The sequence below is a fragment of the Sebastes fasciatus genome, chromosome 6, assembly GCF_043250625.1.
Source record: "Sebastes fasciatus isolate fSebFas1 chromosome 6, fSebFas1.pri, whole genome shotgun sequence".
Taxonomy (NCBI): domain Eukaryota; kingdom Metazoa; phylum Chordata; class Actinopteri; order Perciformes; family Sebastidae; genus Sebastes; species Sebastes fasciatus.
Window position 1 is genome coordinate 11598036 of NC_133800.1, and position 18562 is coordinate 11616597.

General features: G+C 41.9%; 2 protein-coding genes across 2 annotated transcripts; one reads left to right on the plus strand and one right to left on the minus strand.

Annotated features, from left to right (window-relative positions):
* Nucleotides 1-10455, minus strand: rnf180a (ring finger protein 180a). The gene is made up of 4 exons (XM_074637649.1): nt 9289-10455; nt 4315-4552; nt 3148-3273; nt 1-2017 (listed from the first exon to the last, which is right to left on the minus strand). Exons 1-4 carry the CDS (start codon nt 10318-10320, stop codon nt 1812-1814), a joined length of 1602 nt encoding a protein of 533 aa, XP_074493750.1. The 5' UTR covers nt 10321-10455; the 3' UTR covers nt 1-1811.
* A 4243-nt stretch (nt 10456-14698) lies between these two features.
* On the plus strand, nt 14699-18325 carry htr1aa (5-hydroxytryptamine (serotonin) receptor 1A a). The gene has a single exon (XM_074637648.1). The coding sequence runs from the start codon at nt 14986-14988 to the stop codon at nt 16288-16290; it is 1305 nt and encodes a 434-aa protein (XP_074493749.1). The 5' UTR covers nt 14699-14985; the 3' UTR covers nt 16291-18325.
* The last annotated feature ends 237 nt before the right edge of the window (nt 18326-18562 follow it).

Genomic DNA, 18562 nt, shown 5'->3' on the forward strand with positions numbered 1-18562 from the left:
ATAAAGTAATTTATTTGGCTCTAGCACATGATTTCATTACCAAATTGGAAATCACTTAAAATGTACAAATTCATTTCAAAGCCACCTCTCCATACCTGTATGTGTGTGTTTCTGTGTAAACTTTATTTGCTATAAAATACAGTGACTTATTCCAACATTATTCCCTCCAGGGGGTGCTTAAGAACAATAAAAACCACAAAGTTCCTTCTCATTGAAAAACAGCAAATTAAAAACATCTAGCAAGACATAACACAAGTGCTAATTAAAAAGGTTTTAGTTGCAAATATATGGTGTATGGTGGTAAATTGGAATACAGAGGTTCATAAAACCATAAACACATGGTCTCAACCCATACCAAAGAGCAAATGTTTCATTTACTGAAGTTTTCCGAGGATGCATAAACATGAAAATCCACCCCAAAAGTGCTCACTCATGTTATAGTCTTTTTTGTTTGTTTTATTGTGTTTCAGTTATTATTATCAGTATTACTATTAAACTATGATTTACATTACAGCATTATCATGGGAATTTGAAATACCCATGGTAGTAGTGAAATGTGTTCTGGGTTTGGGGGCAAAAGTATAAACAAGCGCTAAAGAAGTCTTCAAAATCTCTACTTCATTACCAGAGGAGCGGTATTTTAGGAATACACAGTTGTTTGTCGTATTTTAAAGGAACTGTGTAGCATTTAGAGGGATCTATTGGCATAAAATGGAATACAATATTAATAAGTATGTTTTCTTTCGTGTATAATCGCCTCAAAATAAGAATTGCTGAGTTTTCTTTGAACGTTGCTCATTTGTGTTGCAATCTGCAACCTCACCGTTGCTACCGGATGTTACACACTGTTCCTTTAAAGCATTACGGTATGTTTTATCATGACTGTATATCTCGAAATGAGGAAATCCTTTGGGTTGCAATTGAAGAAAAGAAAATTGGAATTTTCCACCTAAATTGTTACTCAATAAAGTTTGTAGTACTTAATATGTTATTGAAAATAATCAGACTAGGAGTAATCCAGTTGACTGTGCTGCTAATCAAAACTTTAAGCATTAAAGGTGCAGTGTGTAGGATCTGGCAGCATCTAGCAGTGAGGTTGCAGATTGCAACCAACTTAAACTTCTCCCGTGAGCTAAACCTGTAAACTACGGTGGCCAAGGCATAAACACAAATGGCCCTATCTAGAGCCAGTGTTTGGTTTGTCCATCCTGGGCTACCATAGAAACATGGCGGCTGGCTGCGTGAAGAGGACCCGCTTTGTATGTAGATATAAACGGCTCATTATAAGGTAACAGAAACGCAACGATTCTTATTTTCAGGTGATTGTACACTAATGAAAACCCTACTTATTAATATTATATTCCATTTTTGCAAATAGCTCCCCATAAATGCTACACACTGTTCCTTTAATAGACCGTTTGTAATTATGCTGAAAGCAAAACACTACAACCTAGGAGATGTTATACATGTATTAACACCCCTGCTTACAGGAACAGGACATGTTGTGCAACCCACATTACATGTGCAACATGTGGAGACAGAGAACAGAGGGTTCCCAAACATCCCCCTACACCATTTCAATCATTTATTAATGAGAGACAACAAGCTGGCGCACTGTCGTTTTCCCGCCACCGCGGCATCCCACCTGCTTGAAATTCCCTCATTGTCTTCTCATTAAACCCTACAGCTCAGTAGGTAGGTTATACTGTGACACCCCCTATATATATGTACTTTCCTGCCCTCTGCTTCATCTTTCATTCCTTACTTTACCCTCATCATTCAGTGTTGCTCCAACATTGTTGCCAGGACTGTCAAAAGGAAGGGAAGAAGAGGTAGCAAAGGAAGCAGAATATGAAAAAGCCAATAACCCAGTTGACCGAGTAGATGTAGATGATGACCATGTCCATGTCAAAGTGCCAGCCTCGAGAGTCATCCTCAAAGTCCAGAGCGTCCAGACGGTAGCCTCCTCCATGGGGGAACTGGCGTCTAGCAATGGGACTGGACGGCCTCTGGAAGCCTGGTTTGGGTGACAAATGAGGTATCTCATCTGGGGGTTTTCATGTTAGTGACACTGCACCCAAAAATCTATGAAAATTGACTTGTCATGCTGGAAAAAAACAATCAAAATGTCAGGAATGTAGCTATAATTGAAGACACCAAGTCCATGTCCTCTGTAATATTTCTGGGACATTTTTAAGGGTTTTTAAGGGTGACTGATTTTCTTTACACTATATATCTTAAAATCTGACTGTCTTCAGACAAAAACGAAATAAAGCAAGCGTAAAGAGCGTCTTCTCCATCAGAATTACACAGAAGGTTGTGAAACAACATTTACACCATAAAGTAGGGAGATAACATTTACAGAAAATATTACTGTGACTTTTTAAAAATACTTAGAAAAGAGTTTGGTTTATGGATAGTCAAACATTTATCAATGTTTTCAGCTGGGACTCATAACCTGAGTATCTTAGAAAATGCTAAACAAAATGTTTCAATCAACACCTGCAGCATTATCAACTATTCCACTGTCTATCCATATACGGCTTTGATGAATACACAATTCTGATTGGTCAATACAGTGTTCTACGGTCTGTTATTTCTTTATAGCAGACCGTTGCTATGTATAACAGACCGTTGCTATGGACGCAGTTCTGATGTCGTCGGACTCTGGAGGACCATTTTTGTGTGAAATTATTGATTTCTAAGTAAGTAGCCAGGTAATAAGCAGTATAATGTACAGCTAGCGGGTCATTGTTGTGAAATAAACCCCTTAGTCAATTAATGATACAATACCAGTTGTTGTACATAGGTTAAAAAACTAATTTTGGGGAATGGTGCAACACTGCTTCCCCTCAAGATATTCGCCAAGAATTTTGTGTATAATAAGAAATTGCATGTGTGCGTGGGAAAGGCAGCCACTTAAATTTGCATTCTGTATTATATGAAGTTGAAGCATTGTGTTCAATATACCCCTGAAGCCTTGAGGCACTTTTAGGGTAAATACAGAGCAGGTATACTTGTTACTCTGTCACAAGTCTTGTCAAGACTTACAATCTTGCCTACAAAGAGAAAAGTTGCAAACGTGTCCTACTGCTGCTGGTGAATGATGAATTGATCCTGAACATGCATGGTTAATTAAAAACTTGCCTCCAAAGATACGGAAGAGTTTTCGGCAGCTTGGGAGAGGCCACTTTGCACAACTTGCTTTCTGGAAGTTCTGTTTCCGGGAAAGGTATTCCTTTGGGAAAAATGTTCTTGCTGTTTGGTTTAGCTCTGTAAGAAAGACAAATGAACAAACAAAAATATTATAAAACACCGACATCTTATTCACACCTCCACTCTGTGATAGCCTGGATGGATTACATTTGATTTATTCAATATATTTAAAAAAGCAAGCAGATGCAGCATCGCCAGACTCCCTCATTTTCTCCTTGTTCTGTTTCTGTGTCACCTTGGGTTTGGTAATCAACACAAGAATCTAATCTACAATCCTTGTCATCTAATCACTCACAAGAGCCCTTAGTGTGTCTGCAGTGCTCATAACCGCGGCCACTCTGTCTTTTTATGGCCACAGCAGCATCCCTGCTGCTCACTTTCTCCTACATACATCTAGAAGTAGGCCAAAGTGAATCACAGAACTTCATTACTTATTCATAGATTTGTCCAAATCAGACTACGTCCCATGTAATCAGCGTGCAGTGATCACAAGGCTACATAAAATAAGTGTGTCACTATACAGGATACTTGAAAAATGATTGTATTACGGTGTATTACGTAACATTGTTATGTAAAGACATATAAGATTAGGGTTTCATTTTCAACTGGTGCCACCCTTGCTTAAAAACATCTGTTTTTGTCAATGCATTTTCCACCCATAAGGAATACTGCTTCTTATTTCCATCAGAAAGCACTGAATAAAAGTGTCCGGATCATGTTTGATTTTGTCTTGTCCGTGCGGGTGACTCATCTGGTCAGAGCTGAACTAAAGGTCTACTCTGCTCCCTATGGGACGTCTGCAGCTGGGCCCTCTGAACAATCTGCAGCTTCGATGTCATCAGTACAACAGTCAATAGACATAAGAATATATATTTAGCTGCAAACACACATGTGTGCATGTGTACTGTTACATTATACTGTCGAAGGTTATTTTATTCTAAACTATTTAATATTTCACTGGCATATTTTAAACTGTATTTTTTATCCATCTCACATTGTTCAATCTAGTATGCTGAGTAGAGTCATAAGTAGAGGTGATAAGCATTTCAAATCATGTGATTTGTACAGCAGCCAAGTGCTTTCTGCCAATTAGCTCACCCTTCTGGAAGAAGACATGAGTGATGATTGTTCTGCAGAGGGGGCAGGGCGTGCTGGTGGGGCTGCTCTTAGCCAGCGTCCTCAGACAGGGTTCACAGAAGACGTGGTTGCATGGGTGACACATGTAAGGGCTGAAGTATACATCCAAGCACACCGCACAGATGTAACCTTCTCTGTCACCGGCGCTCACGTCCTCGTCATCCTCGCTACTGCTGCTGGATGGGTTCCCTGTTGAGCTCTGGGGCAGAAGGAGAAAAAACTAGATAGATGATGTTGATAGATGTATCGGCACCCATGCGTATCTTTTTCTTGTAGACCTCCTCCTCATGCATAAATATTGATGTGTGTATACATGCAAACATCTGCACGCCTCTTGTATACAGTACAAAGTTCATGTACGGGTTGCTTTTTGTGAGTTTTGGAATATGAATTGAATTGGATTAGCGCCAAAAAAGATATTTCTGATATTATTTAAAGCTTCAGTGGAGCAAATATGATTAAAAAAACATATTTTTATAAAAAGATCACTATATCCTGACAGTAGTGCATGAGACAGGTAATCTGAAAAAAATCATGTGCCTCTGTGTCCTCTGGTGCTCCTATAATGGCATCTGCAAGATTTCACAGACCGGAGGAAAACAACCAGTCAGAGCTGATCTGGAGCCTGCTGTCCAGCTGCCGTCTATGAGGGCCGGCTGTCAATCACTCGCGAACTCCGATCAAACGATCAAGCTAGGCAGCGCTGATCAAATATGAATCAGTATTCTGTTAGTGTAATGCCTATTTCTCGCCTCAAATGTTTTCAGAAACATCTTGTAGTGTACTGTTTAGCTGTAAAATGAAAACGTTTGTGACCCGGCAGACATGTTGAGATCTCTTGAGGAAATACCAAGCACCGCCCACCAGCTGGAGCACAACCAATAGGAACGCTCTCTCAATGAAATTACCTGTGATTGGTCAAAGTCTTCCATCACGGGCTAGATTTTTTAAAGCCTGAAAACAGAGCCATGAGGAGGTGCAAAAGTCTAGTTTTCTATCAGAACACTTGAATTAAAATATGCTGAAAGGTTATTATGTTATTTTTGCCCAATGATGCCAAAAAAGTGTTGCCTACTGACGCTTTAAAATGAAAAAGAGCAAACCCATTTCTACAGGGTTTCGTCTACATGGAATGAACTTCTCAGACAGACGGATTAAGTGTCAAGTAAAAGAATAAAGGAGAAACCTGACCCCCCACATATGAGGTTTTGAACATACATTATCACTACAAGATGTCATCGCGCCAGCTGCCGATGAATGTAAGTGCGAATGTCCTCTTTTGCGGTCCTCTTGAGATTCTGTTTAAAATACTCTCCTCTTTAATACACTGTATTTGATTGAGTGTAAATGTCTTTGACTCCCACCTGCACAGCATAATAATATGTGTGAGGACATGAGGGTGTCAGGTGTGAGCTCAGCAGAGCCAAACGTCTACCTACCTACATTTTCACACTTCTTACTCTAAAGCATAAACATTGTTTGCGAAAGAGAGCAATTTGACCCCGACGCTGGCCCTAATTCAAACTTCATTCACTTTACAGAAAACAGAGAGGTGTTGCATCTTCAGGTAGACTTTTACCATTAGGCACAGTGTGACTCATGCATACACAAGTCTGTAAGATAAAACGTTTTGTTTACGCTGCAGTTGGCCTCTGTTTACCTTTTTTAATCGAGTTTGAATCCCTTTATTTATTTTTATCATACAGCACAATACATCTGCTCTAATCCATCTCATCTCCTCAGCAGTCAACCTGCCCTCCCTCCCAAGTGCCTCTGCAATTAAATCCACACTCAGCATTTCCAGATTCCAACTCATATGAGAGGAAGTACTAAAAACTTGTTTTGAGAACAGTATCCTGGGGTCCCCTCAAGTCCCCCATCTCCTCCTCCGACCTGTGTCGGCAGACCCAGAGGATTGGTGTCTGAAGCCTCAGTCTTGAAAAAGCACAGGGGGTGCTTCCAGAGTAATTACTACTTTCTCACCCAGGGGGAGCTCCAGGGACCGCCGTGTCGCACCAGTCCTGCCTCCCAAGGTGTGTCATTAACACAGAGTGCACAGCTCCCAAGTAATCATGGGCCACTGACGCTCTCCCTTGGCAACATGTGCTTTAACATGGCACCTTTGTCTCGGTTGCATTGGTAAATGTGTACATAGATAAATGCCATTCTGTATCATAGGGAAGTAAAAGTAAATCAGAATATCGTAGTAGACATGGAGTAAACTTCTTCTTTTTACCACTTCTATTAGCTTGATTTGACTAACAGATCTACTGCACCATGTCATTTCAGCTTCTGTGCAGCAGCTGGAGAAAGTACCTGAACAATTCAGCCCTAATTACCTCTCCATCACACCGGATGAAGCCACTTCCTGTGGGAAACTGGATGACAATAATGACCACTCTGACCTTTGGCCTACTGTATATACTGCATGCAAAAAGTACAGCAGGAAATTGTACTCAGAAATAGTTACATGAGTTTCTATCAGGGGGGTTAAAACAACCATCTCCAATAACAATGACGATATGCAGGTATGTAATCTCCAAAGAGGGGAATAAATAAAGCATTATACTTGGACATGCAAATTGTGAAATATGTATCCAGAATATAAACCAGGCTTTGTGACCAAAGGGTTAAAAAAATAATAATAATATGAGGGTGTGAATGAGAAAAATTATTGTTGAGCTGCCCTTGAGAAAGTATCCTAAATTCCCAAGGGCTCTGGCTAATAGCAGAAATGCTGTGCTTGTAGTGAGCAGCTCCCAAGAGAGAACGAGTGTAACTGTGCGGGTGCAAAGTTGGACAAAGCTGGGAAAAGAGCATGCATACTCAATAAGCTTTGATGATGATAAATGACCAAGCAAGCTCATTCAATTTCCTCTGAATAAATAATAGTTGGACAAACCAGCTTACTTGCTTTTTCTCTGAGAGTTAGGAGAGAAGACCCAAACTCACTGTGGTATCAATCTTCTCATCTAACTGACTCGGCAAGAAGTTTGTCACATTTAAACACTTGACCCTTAAATTACACGTGATAACTGTGGGGGCAAATTGAGAAAGATTTAAAAACACTTCATGCATTTTCCTCATGGTGGCACATGCCATCTGTTCTCTCCCACAGAAATAATCCACCAGATTATAATGGAGACAATTGTATCTGCTAGGGCCAGATAGTATGTGTATTATGTATCTACATCATGCATATATTAACACGCCAACTCCAATGTGAGGGAGAGAGGAACTAAAAACAATACAATCAGCAGGGGGGCATCGAATTGGGAAATGGATATTCTATGTTTCAAAGCAACTAATTCTATTCAGCTTTGTCTAATTCAGCAGTCAGAATAATTTCAATCCACCAACGTGACTGCAGATCTGCAGCAGCCAATCAAAACAGAATCTGCTCTTTTGTCTGGTTGTTTTTGAAGGGCTCTCCATCCAAGCCTCATCATGCAACTAATTCAGATGTAACCCCACTTTAAACCGCACAGACAATGGCTATTGAGATGAGCTGTGTGCTGATAGGGCTGTCGACAGTCAGACACACACATGAACACACACACAAATACACGTGTGGCCTCACACAGTCACATAAAGTGCCATAAATAAAAAGTTTAAAGTGGACCCAACAAGCAATATTTAAGTCTGATTTGTGTGCCTGTTGTATTGTGCCACACACACACAAACGCACAAACTCTCCATTAGCCTTCTATCCTAAAATGTAAATAGACCTTTAAGTGGATCAGTTAGGTCATTTAAAGCTGGAGTTCCTTGAGACTTGAGCAACTTAAGAGTATTCTAAAGTTGCTCAAGTATTCTGCTGATGCAAACGGAAAAAGACTGCACATGAGGACAGCAATGTTTGATTTGGTAAATGATAAAAAAGTTTGTCACATAAAAAAGCACATTGCTTTAATAAATTATTGGCATTGTATTAAAAAAGCAGGTGGAAGAATTGGATATACATATACAAATATGATTAAAAAAAGTTATTTTTATAAAACGGTCACTATATCCTGACAGTAAGTGCATGAGACAGATAATCTTAAAAAAATCATGTGCCTCTGTGTCCTCCGGTGCTCCTAATGGCATCTGCAAGATGTCACAGACCGAAGGAAAACAACCAATCAGAGCCGAGCTGGAGCCTGCCGTCTATGAGCAGCTGTCAATCACTCGCGAACTCTGATCAAACAGTCAAACTAGGCAGCGCTGATCAAATATGATTCAATATTCAGTTACTATTTCTTGCCTCAAATGTTTTCAGAATCATCTTGTAGTGTACTGTTTAGCTGTAAAATGAGAAAGTTTGTGACCCTGCAGCCATGTTGAGATCAGTTGAGGAAATGCCAAGCACCGCCCACCAGCCGGAGCAAACTTTCTCATTTTACAGCTAAACAGTACACTACAAGATCTTTCTGAAAACATTTGAGGTGAGAAATAGGCATTACAGTAACAGAATATTGATTCATATTTGATCAGCGCTGCCTAGTTTGACCGTTTGATCGGAGTTTTCGAGTTATTGACAGCTGCCTCCGTTGAATGAACAGCCAATAGGAACGCTCTCTCTCTCTAAAATGACCTGTGATTGGTCAAAGTCTCCCGTCACGGGGCTAGATTTTTTCATGAGGAGGTGCAGAAGTCTAGTTTTCTATCAGAACACTTAAATTACAATATGCTTAAAGGTTATTATGGCATTTTTGCCCAATGATGCCAAAAACATTCTGCCTACTGCAGGTTTAACATAGCATTAATTGGGAAAAAGAAAAAGAAATAAATCAATAATTGAATCACCAGCTCTTTGGTTCTTCTTGTAGCACATAAAGATATGAGGTAGTTGCCTGATCTTAATCCTAAAATCACCGGCAAAACACCTGGTAAAAGAACAGTGAATCCAGTGCCCATTGTCATATTGAAGGCTCAGTTAATTGTGTCATTCACCTGTCTGCTTTCCTGCAGTTGACTTTGTCTCCACCTCTCCCTCCTCCTCTGCCTCCTCCTCAGACACTTAATCCTGTTCTTCTCTCGTTTACTCATCCTCCTCTCCCCAAAAGGAACACAAGGCGGCACCGCTGCTGAGGTCACGGTTTGACCGATCACCTCCATCACACCACTGCCTCCTTCCTCGCCATCTTCCACGTCATCCTCCTCTTCTTCTTCCTCCTCCTCTTCTTCTCCTAGCTCTGAGCTGGTGAGAGATGGGATGTGTGTCTGATGGTTTTGTGACGATCGTCCGGCTGCTGCCCCCGTTCTCACCTCTGCCCAGAACGGATCTGGCTCTCTGTATGAACTAAACGGGTAGCGGTGCAGGTCTCCTGCCGTCGTTGTCCTGGATAAAAGTCTCTGAGGGGAAAGACGTGTGGATCTGGTTTGGATGGGAGGCTGAGGGAGAGCAGAAGATGTGGACTTCAATGCTGGCCGAGAGGATTGGGGGTTTAAATTGGTGGTGATGGTCCGGGTGCAGCCAATACTGGGAGGTCTAATGTATCCTCTCTGCAAGTTGTTTGATCCTTCTCCAACTTCCAAAGTGCTGTTAAAGTGGATGTCAGAATTGCTGCTGGACAAACTTTCAGTGCTTCCTGTTCCCTGTCTGTCCCGGGCTCCATCTCCACGTGTCTCAGTTCTTTCAGTCTTTCTTTGCCTTTGTTTTCCTCTTTCCCGGCCTCCTACATGTTCAACATTTTGTCTCTCCTCATCCCTGTCTTGGTTTCCATCTCTCCATCTTCCTCTGTTGTCCTTGCTGCAGGTCTTTCTGTGTGCTTTCCTCCCCGGCAGTGCAGGTCTCACCAGCTGCTCCACACCGCTCGACCTTCCCTCACCAGCTGGATCTGCACTCCTCAGCCTAGGCCTCACTGCTTTTAAGCACGGGGTGTAAGTCTCGTTGTCGCTGTTTTCTTCACCGCCATCCTCACTTCCACGACCTCCAACTCTGCTTGAGCCATTTACACAAGAGGGTCCCAAATGGGAGCTCATGACGGCGCTTTCGAGACTCGAAGTCACCAGCAGAGTGCATTTGACGCAACTTCAACCAGCTTAGCCTGGCCTTTCCCCTGTCATCTTCCCCAAGTCTTCTCTCTGCCTCCCACTCCTTCTGGATGTACAGGTCCAAGCTCTTTTTCTAAGAGCTAGAGGGACTGTTCCAGTGTAGAGGAGGTGAGCAGTGCAGCCCTCTGGCCTGGCCTATCCTGGCCCACTGGGACATTCCACACTGTTGACAAAGACAAAGTCCCCCTGGTGAGCCCCATTACAATAGGTGCACTGTTCATGGCCTCACTATTGTCCTGTGTGACCTATAGAAAACACAGTGCTATGCAACCACTGAATACACAAAAATAAGGTGAAAAAACCAGAGCCACCTTTTTTTCTCACGTCCACTACCATGGTGTCAGCTTTTTTTCACTCTGGGTTTCACAAACAGAGCACAGAGTCAGTGCGTGTGTTGTCATGAAAAAAATCCTCAGACTTTTCCTATATTTGATGTCTGATTTTTTGGTTTCTGCTGGTGCGTCGTTTTGAAAGACTACCAGTGTACTTGCATGAAAAATGTCAGGATGAAAAATGTCAGGATAACTTGTTTAATGGCGCTTTGTTCCGACAGACTGCTTTATCATTTCCAAAGAGAGGAAATGAGAAGGAACAGGAGATTCTTCATCAAAGGAAAAACAGTATTATGGGTTAGTTTTGCTTAGCTTAAGGGAAGTGTTTAAAGACATCGTTATAATTACTGAGTATATTTTTAGTGGACTGAAAGTGATGTAGATGAAATGCTATTTTTTTTGTTGAAGTTGAATAACAAAACAATGATTTAAAGTTCCATATCACAGCATACATTTTGTTATAAGACGTCATGCAACTGTTATTGTATGTTTTATTGAGGAGAATGGCAGGAGTGGGTACTTTGCATCATGTTTTAGGTCTTGGTCTTTTGATAAAATGTGAATTTTCAGCCTTATTTATATAACTAATATTTAAAAATTCCAAGAAACTAATCACAGTTAATTGTATGATAGCCCATTCCAAGGCATAATTAGGCTGAGGAGTAAAGTTCATGCCTTTGGCTCTTGGGCAATTAAGCTTTGGAACATTCCAGGAGATGTTACTGGAAAATAATGTCTAATTTATTTTTTTCCTAATAATTTGTAACCTATTATCTATACTTCTCTCCTCCAATATAATCACAAATATCTCACCTTTTTAACTCCTTCCCTGCAGTCTTGATCAATAAAGTTTGTATTTATTTAGTACCCTCTTTATGAAAGACATAACATGATAAAATACATATTTTTAATTACACAGAGGAGAGGGACAGGAAACGTGGAGATGAAAGAGGGGGAGTGACATCTGAGAAGCAAACAACAGATGATGTTGTTACATGGTTCTCCAACTTAACGAATGACTTGTTATTGTTATTATTATCATTATTATAATTATACGCCCCCTTTTCTCCCCCCTCGTATGCCTTCACACCCTCTCTCCCTCATTTCTCCCACATCGTTGTCTCTTTCTTTAAATTGAATTTAAAAAAAAAAGTCAATATACATTATGCTGTGTTTTTACAAAGGCTGCACGGTGGTGCAGTGGTTAGCACTGGCGCCTCACAGCTAGAGGGTTGCAGGTTCGAATCCGGCTTGGGACCCTTCTGTGTGGAGTTTGCATGTTCTCCCCGTGTTAGCGTGGGTTTTCTCCGGGTACTCCGGTTTCCTCCCACAGTCCAAAGACATGCAGGTTAGGTTAAATTGTGGACTCTAAATTGCCCGTAGGTGTGAGTGTGAGCGTGAATGGTTGTCTGTCTCTATGTGTCAGCCCTGCGATGGACTGGCGACCTGTCCAGGGTGTACCCTGCCTTCGCCCAATGTCGGCTGGGATCGGCTCCAGCCCCCCCGCGACCCCTAACGGGATAAGCGGTTGCAGATGGATGGATGGATGGATGTGTTTTTACAGTGTTTAACCAATTTGCTTCTCTAAATCAATATTTGATTATTGGTGGTTCTATTAGTTTGTTGGACACTTACATGATAAGGGTTAAAAGGAACATGACTTTCTTACCGAAAAACCAGATTACAAAACCCAATGTCTGTTGTAAGTCAATTACGCCCACACACACAGGGAGTGTCATACAGACAGAAGAAGTATAGGGCTGAGCTGTGTACTTGTATTTCATGAGCTTATTTAATGAGTGAATCCACATTGAATATTAAGTGCAGCTTGCAGCAGGCCAACATTGCACACTCTGGCAAAATCTTCAAACTTCTGCCCTCTGATAAAACACACCCATGTGTGACTGTGACTAAACTTCTAGAGAAAATGTTATTTTGGTGTTAAAAAAAAGACTAAAAGGCTTAAGCTAGCAACATATTCATGTTCATTTTGAGACTCAACGCAGCAGCTGGGTCAGTCAAGATCAATGTGTGCGTGGAAAAGTACATCAGGGCAGCGTTGACTTCACTTTTGTAGCTGTAGTGGGAGTTAAACCTGCAGTAGGTAGAATGTGTTTGGCATCATTGGGCAAAAATTCCATAATAACCTTTCAGCATATTGTAATTCAAGTGTTCTGAGAGAAAATTAGACCTGTGCACCTCCTCATGGCTCTGTTTTCAGGCTTTAAAAAATCTAGCCCATAACGGTAGACTTCAGCCAATCACAGGTCATTTCAGAGAGAGAGCGTTCCTATTGGCTGTTCATTCAACGGAGGCAGCTGTCAATCATTCACAAACTCTGATCAAACGGTCAAACTAGGGAGCGCTGATCAAATATGAATTAATATTCTGTTACTGTAATGCCTATTTCTCTCCTCAAATGTTTTCTGAATGATTTTGTAGTGTACTGTTTAGCTGTAAAATTAGAAAGTTTGTGCCGGCTGGTGGGCGGTGCTTGGTATTTCCTCAACTGATCTCAACATGGCTGCCGGGTCACAAACTTTTGATTGAAAACTGCTCATAGATGGCAAGGTTCCAGCTCGGCTCTAATTGTTGTTTTCTCTTTGTAGATGCCATTAGGAGCACCGGACGACCGGGGGAGGACACAGAGGCACATCATTTTTTTCCCCGATTACCGGTCTCATGCACTATACTGTCAGGATATAGTGACCGTTTTATAAAAATAACTTTTTTTTAAATCATATTTGCTCCAATTCTACGCACTGCAGCTTTAATAGTGTCACATTGTCCATCTTTATATACAGTCTATACTGTTAGAATTTATCGACACAAAACCCATTATTGTAACTATAATGACTTGTAGTCAATCGAGTCACCAGTACCAGGAAGAAAATGTTTCTGTTCTATTTTCTTTAAATGTTCACTTCCAAATTTTTTATTCTGGATTAAATTATCCTCCAAACACCCCTCCCTCCTTCCATCTAGCTGTTTTTATTACAGTCTCACTGCTGACTCTCTCTCTCTCTCTGTCACACTTCTCATCGTTTCAACCATACCACCACCTCCCTTGGCAGCTCAACCCTTTCCTGTTTCCTCATCCTTCCTCCCTACAGTATCTTACTTTGCCCTTAAACTCAAACTACTGATAGAAGTGTCCATTATGTGATGCAGTCCCCTCTGTGGACAGCAGATGGCAGCAGCTGTCCTCTCTGGCCTGCCGTGGCGCTGTCCCTGGTCCTGAAACCACCTCTCGCTCCCAACCACTCTGCATGGGCATGTTACCTTTTCTCTCCATCCATCTCCGAATGGATTGTTGCGCCCCTTAAAACAGTTTACAGTCTGACTGCACTTGTTTTTTCTCTTTACGGTCTTTTTTTACTTATCAAAAAAAAATTGCCTATTTCAAATTTAGTTGGCTTAAAAACGAAAAGTTCATTAGAAGTGATAAAGATACTACTTATTTTTTTTGTATTTGCTTGTCTCCATTTTTGTTTGCCCTTAGTTCCTAGTATTGTCTGTTTTTGTTGATATATATTAAAAAAAATGAGGCATGATACACACCCCACAGAAGTCTGTATCACTGACATGCACATGCTTCTTAATAAAAAATATTTAAAACAGAAGTGATAAAGATCTTTTCTCAGTCCACCTCGATTATCCCGCAAATAGATTTTACCTTTTCTGTGCTGTCTTGCTATTTGTTGTAATAAATCAGTATAAGGCTAAATAAGTGTTAGTCCTGACTGACACCTACCTACTTTCAGATGTAAACTTAAAAAAAAAAAAATCCGCAAAATGTTACAATTCAGTGCGTCCAAAGTAGAGTAAAATAAAGGAGAGGAGAGCTCTCATGCACCCTCATCATCTGCCTGCAGTGAAAAACAGGAGCAACAACGAGGAGAGCAGAGGCACAAAACTCCAGGTTCGACCTCCACACCCGGTCTGACGTATACCCAAAGCTGCTGGTATAAATGAATTCACGGCGTCACCAAGCTCAGATGATTCTCAGTATACCGGTGAGCGCACCACCCGAGCTGTCAACGCTCAACTACAACACACACGCACACACACACAAAACCCCTTACCCTTCATACACACACACACACTCACAAACACGTCTGCGTCATGCGTCCTGCAGGGAGCGACGGCACGACCGCGGTAACTCCGATGGACCCGGGTAAAACGCACCGCGGCAGCAGCAGTCTGAGGGGCTGACTGTGTCCTGCTTATCTTGTCCAGCTGCTCTGGGAAAAGTTGCATTATGGATTTTATACCAACAACAAGCAGCAGCAGCAGCAGCAGCAACGAGAGCAACGCGACCGGTGGTGGTTACCCTGATGTGGTTGGAGACTGGGCTCATGGTGAGAATGGCACATCTGGGTCTCCACCACCAGATGTGAAGCTGAGTTACCAGATCATCACCTCTCTGCTCTTGGCGGCCCTCATCCTCTGCTCCATATTCGGCAACGCGTGCGTAGTGGCCGCCATCGCCCTGGAGAGATCTCTCCAGAACGTGGCCAACTATCTGATTGGATCACTGGCCGTCACAGACCTCATGGTATCGGTGCTGGTTCTGCCAATGGCGGCCCTCTACCAAGTTTTGAACAAGTGGACACTCGGGCAGGGGATTTGCGACTTATTCATCTCTCTGGATGTTCTGTGTTGCACATCATCCATCCTGCATCTGTGCGCAATCGCCTTGGACAGATACTGGGCCATAACAGACCCGATCGACTATGTAAATAAACGCACGCCGAGGCGAGCTGCGGTCTTGATCAGCGTCACTTGGCTGATCGGGTTTTCCGTCTCTATTCCGCCTATGTTAGGCTGGAGAAGCGCAGAAGACAGGGCAGACCCGGACGCATGCCTCATCAGCCAGGACCCGGGCTACACCATCTACTCCACGTTTGGGGCTTTTTACATCCCGCTCATCCTCATGTTGGTGCTGTACGGGAGGATATTCAAGGCTGCTCGGTTTCGGATTCGGAAGACGGTGAAGAAACCGGTGAAAGTGAAAGTGTCCGAGAAGTGTTTGAGTGTGTCTCCGGCCATCTTCCACAAGAAGAAAAGCAACGGGGAGAAAAAAGACTGGAGGCGCAGCGACGAGTCCAAACCTGGCTCTCCTCTTCCTCTGTGCGTAAACGGCGCGGTGAAGCACAGAGAGGAAGGAGAGTCGCTGGAGATCATAGAAGTTATCAGCAACTCAAAGACGCACCTGCCTCTGCCCAACACGCCTCAGTCCTCCTCGCAGGGCTACTGTGAGAGCATGAATGAGAGGAACTCAGGTGCGAAGAGGAAGATCGCGCTGCAGAGGGAGCGTAAAACGGTGAAAACCTTGGGGATAATCATGGGCACTTTCATCTTCTGCTGGCTGCCCTTTTTCATCGTGGCACTCGTGCTGCCTTTCTGTGCGGAGAGCTGCTACATGCCCGACTGGCTGGGTGCAGTGATAAACTGGTTGGGCTACTCCAACTCTCTCCTCAACCCCATCATATATGCCTACTTCAACAAAGACTTCCAAAGTGCTTTCAAGAAGATCATCAGATGCAAATTCCACAGAGCGTGATTTTACACACACACACACACACACAGTGAAAACTTCAATGTGGAGTAAATGATGGGACAGTATGAAATGTTTCACTGACTGTATGGGTGAAAAGAAATATACAGACTTTTATTCAGGGACTCTTTTCAGTGTGTGTGTTGGAGGACAGTGTAAAAAGAAAAAAAATGGGGTCACTGGTGATATGAGACAGGAACTGTTTTGCTCTTAATGTACAAGCTCATGTTTATTCAGTGTTGTAGCTACAGTATCTAGCCTATGCGCGACGGCAGCCCATCGTTATATTGCCATGCAACACGTGTCATGTGCTGATTCCATGCATTTTTATCATGAGACACACGCGCGGGGTTTCCGTCCTATACACCATGAGCTTTGTAGCACTGAAACAAATAAAAAGCAATCAAAGTTTGTCATTAAGAAATACGAGTCTATTTTTGTTTAGAAAATAAATAAAAAAGTAATAATGAGCCAAGTAGAGATCCTAGAGGGCCTATTGTGAAAAAAATCACAGCTCCACTTGGGACCATAGGTCTTTATATGAAATAAGGAATGAATCATTTTTGAGCAAATCAAAGTTTGTCATTAAGAAATATGAGTCCATTTTTGTTTAGAAAATAAATTAAAAAAAGTAAAGTAATGAGCCAAGCAGAGATCAGGGCCTATTGTGGCAAAAAAATCACAGCTCCCCTTGGGACCATAGGTCTTCATATACAATAAGGAATGAATCATTGTTGGGGCAAACAAAGCAAGTGAGCAACTCATCATTTTTGCTCTGACAGGCCACACTGATGATGATGGTGATGATGATGATGGGGGGTTATCAGTGCATGGCGTGTTCGAGGTCTTACAGCAAATGGGTATTGAACAAACCCCCACTGTCTATCCATCAAATCCATCTCAAAGTCAACACCAAAAGGAGACAGGCAATTTTTTTTCTAAAAATGGAGGCTGGTATTCCATTTATGATATAATATGTTCTCCTCCTCTCTCTCTCTTCTTATTCCAGAGCCCCCACCCTCACCCCCACCTCCACCCAATCTCTCTATTTCAGATTGTCCCCTATGTGTGTGTCTGAGAAAGAAAGATTGCACAAGAGAAAAAAAAACAAGGGAGAGGATCAGACATTTTCTTTCCTATATTGCATTATTATAAGGCCTACAGTACCATTTCCCATATTGAATGTTGTGAGAAGACAGCTTGGTTACATCATTAAACATCAAGAAAAGCAACGCTAAATTTAGCACATGCTCTCATAATGCCACATAATATAGAGGGTTGCTCAGAGAAATAGACCACATAATACAAAAGAGATGCAGGAAACCTCGTTGCTGCTGTAACTGCTCTCGTCGTCTGTCAAACAAAACCCCAGACACAAATCCACTTACAGTAGATACAGAGATAAAGACTGTCAGACGTTAAAAGTGGAAAACAACTTTCAGGAAGAAGGCCCAATGAGGCCTATAGCATGCTTCACAAGATGGGTGGCTATGTGGTTCATTGTCATAGCGACACATTAAGCCCAAGGCATCATGGGTGAGTCAAAGTGGCGGGGCAGGCAGGCAGGGCGAGCACGAACAAACCAGAATGTAACATACAATGCAGCAATTTGGAGATGACTACCATGTCTGATACTCTGCAGGGTGCATGCAACTTACAGAAAACACACATTACTTTTTTTAAAATAACTAATCCATGAAAGCAGTACTGTTCATTTAGAGGTAAGAATTTGTAAGCAGTGTATAAACAATTAAAAAATGATTAAAACACACTATATTGTAGTCATAAGTAGATAAGGACAAAGTGTTGTGTCAACAATAGCTCCTCCTGTGAGACATCTGTAACTGCTGAGTAAACAGTTAATGAATAATTGGTAAAACAGTATACCATAGCTAAATGATATATTATTACACACAAACAAATCCTTTAAGTGTGTTATGAATCATTTATTAACATGCCGATTTTTTTGTGTCCAGAACTCATGAAGACATATTGAGCCGGTTTAGTTTGACAAAAAAAAGTAACTCAAGATCCACTTGCTGGATTTACAGATGGGACCATTTGCGCCAATAAAAGAAGCATAGTGTGTCCATTAATCCCACCCACGTTAGCTTTGGGCCAATAGAAACTGTGATGTAATTTTGGCGCGCAGCAATAAGTTCATTATTTTTAAGTTGAAGCACTTACTGACAGTCAGCTTCAGGCTGGTAAGTTTAAATGTCTGGATTTATGAGGATGCCAGTCTTGCTACTGTTCATTTTCTGAAAGCCTTTACTTG